General features: G+C 51.1%; 1 protein-coding gene across 1 annotated transcript in view; it reads right to left on the bottom strand.

Moving 5' to 3' along the window:
• Positions 1 to 120: 120 nt before the first annotated feature.
• The window catches only part of LOC101855161, a gene marked incomplete at its 5' end in the record, with an annotated part of 6,424 nt that continues 4,930 nt past the window's right edge, over positions 121 to 1,614 (bottom strand). The window contains 1 exon segment of the mRNA XM_013090481.2: positions 121 to 1,561. Coding sequence (XP_012945935.1) covers positions 167 to 1,561 — 1,395 coding nt within the window.

Genomic DNA, 1,614 nt, shown 5'->3' with positions numbered 1-1,614 from the left:
CAATCATTCGATCGATCAATCAACCAATCAACCGATCAATCAATCAACCAACCAATCAACCAATCAATCAATCAACCAGTCAATTAATCAATCAATCAATCAATCAATCCCAAAAAAAAGCACCAGTCGTGTATAACCTACCAGTCTACAAGTCTAACACAGAACGTCACGTAGACGAGGTACTGCTACTGCTGCTGCTAGTGGTGATGTTTGTGTGTTTGGGACTGGTCCTTTTAGGACTGGTTATTTTGGGACTGGTCATTTTGGGACTGGTCATTTTGGGACTGGTCATTTCCGGACTGTTCATTTCGGGACTGGTCATTTCGGGACTGGTCATTTCGGAACTGGTCGTTTTGGGACTGGTCCTTTTAGGACTGGTCATTTTGGGACTGGTCATTTTGTGACTGGTCATTTCCGGACTGGTCATTTTGGGACTGGTCATTTCGGGACTGGTCATTTCGGAACTGGTCGTTTTGGGACTGTTCATTTCGGGACTGCTCATTTTGGGACTGGTCTTTTTGGGACTGTTCATTTTGGGACTGTTCATTTTGGGACTGGTCGTTTTGGGACTGTTCATTTTGGAACTGGTCGTTTTGGGACTGTTCATTTTGGGGCTGGTCATTTCGGGACTGCTCATTTTGGGACTAGTCTTTTTGGGACTGTTCATTTTGGGACTGTTCATTTTGGGACTGTTCATTTTGGGACTGTTCACGGGCGCTGGCGGGGTCGGGACGGAGAACGATTGGTGCGTCTTGGTTAGATACGCCTGAAAATCACGTGACGCATTTTTCAAAGCGTCCAGGTATTGCCTTAGCATGAGCAGGGGCTCCCCCTTGATGGTACACTTCCCTCGCATTCTGTGATGAGCCAACATGCCCATGGCGGGGTTAATCTTTACGTGGCGTTTACCCGACCACAGCTTGATAGGGAAGTGAATTCCAGGCTCACGCGCGAACTCGGGTCGGTAGATCGTCTTGACTCTCTGAGGATACGAAAGCAGCTTCTGCCTCATCCAGTTCAGAAACAGGCTACCAGACACGTCTTTGATGAACTTCTCATCCTCGTCGGAGACGGACAAGGATTTCTTTAGCGCCATCCACCTAGCAACGTTGTCGTCAGATTCCCCCACGCAGTAGAACGAGTGCTGAAAGACGAATCCTGCCACGTCTTGGGGTTTCCTCCCAGCCTTGACCTCCGCCCCTAACGTCGCTGTGATGAGCTCACCCCACGTGCGGTGCTTCAGGGGGAGCAGAAACTCATCCAAATCCTGGACGGCAACGAACTCGGAGGTGTAGCGGTTCCTGTAGATGCAGTCGGTGATGGCCACGATCTGTCCGTGATACCAGGCACGGTCTCCGGGGAAGGAAGGCATGGGCAGTACGGTGACCAGCCCCAGGTCCTGGAAGTGACGTAACAGCGCGTCCACTTTGGGTCCGATGGTCTGGTTGTAGACGTACTGGTGTCCGGCGCCCATGAGGCGGTTGTAGACTACAGACTGGAGCAGCATCTGGTGGTTGCGGAAACCAAACAGTGTCGCCCCGCATACGGTGAAGTTTCTCTCCTGAGGGAGAGAGAGGGGAAGGGCGGTAGTTTGGTTAGTTTGTCCCCGTGGTT

This window comes from Aplysia californica, unplaced genomic scaffold (genome assembly GCF_000002075.1).
Source record: "Aplysia californica isolate F4 #8 unplaced genomic scaffold, AplCal3.0 scaffold01299, whole genome shotgun sequence".
Lineage (NCBI taxonomy): Eukaryota > Metazoa > Mollusca > Gastropoda > Aplysiida > Aplysiidae > Aplysia > Aplysia californica.
This window is presented reverse-complemented; position numbering and strand designations above follow the sequence as displayed.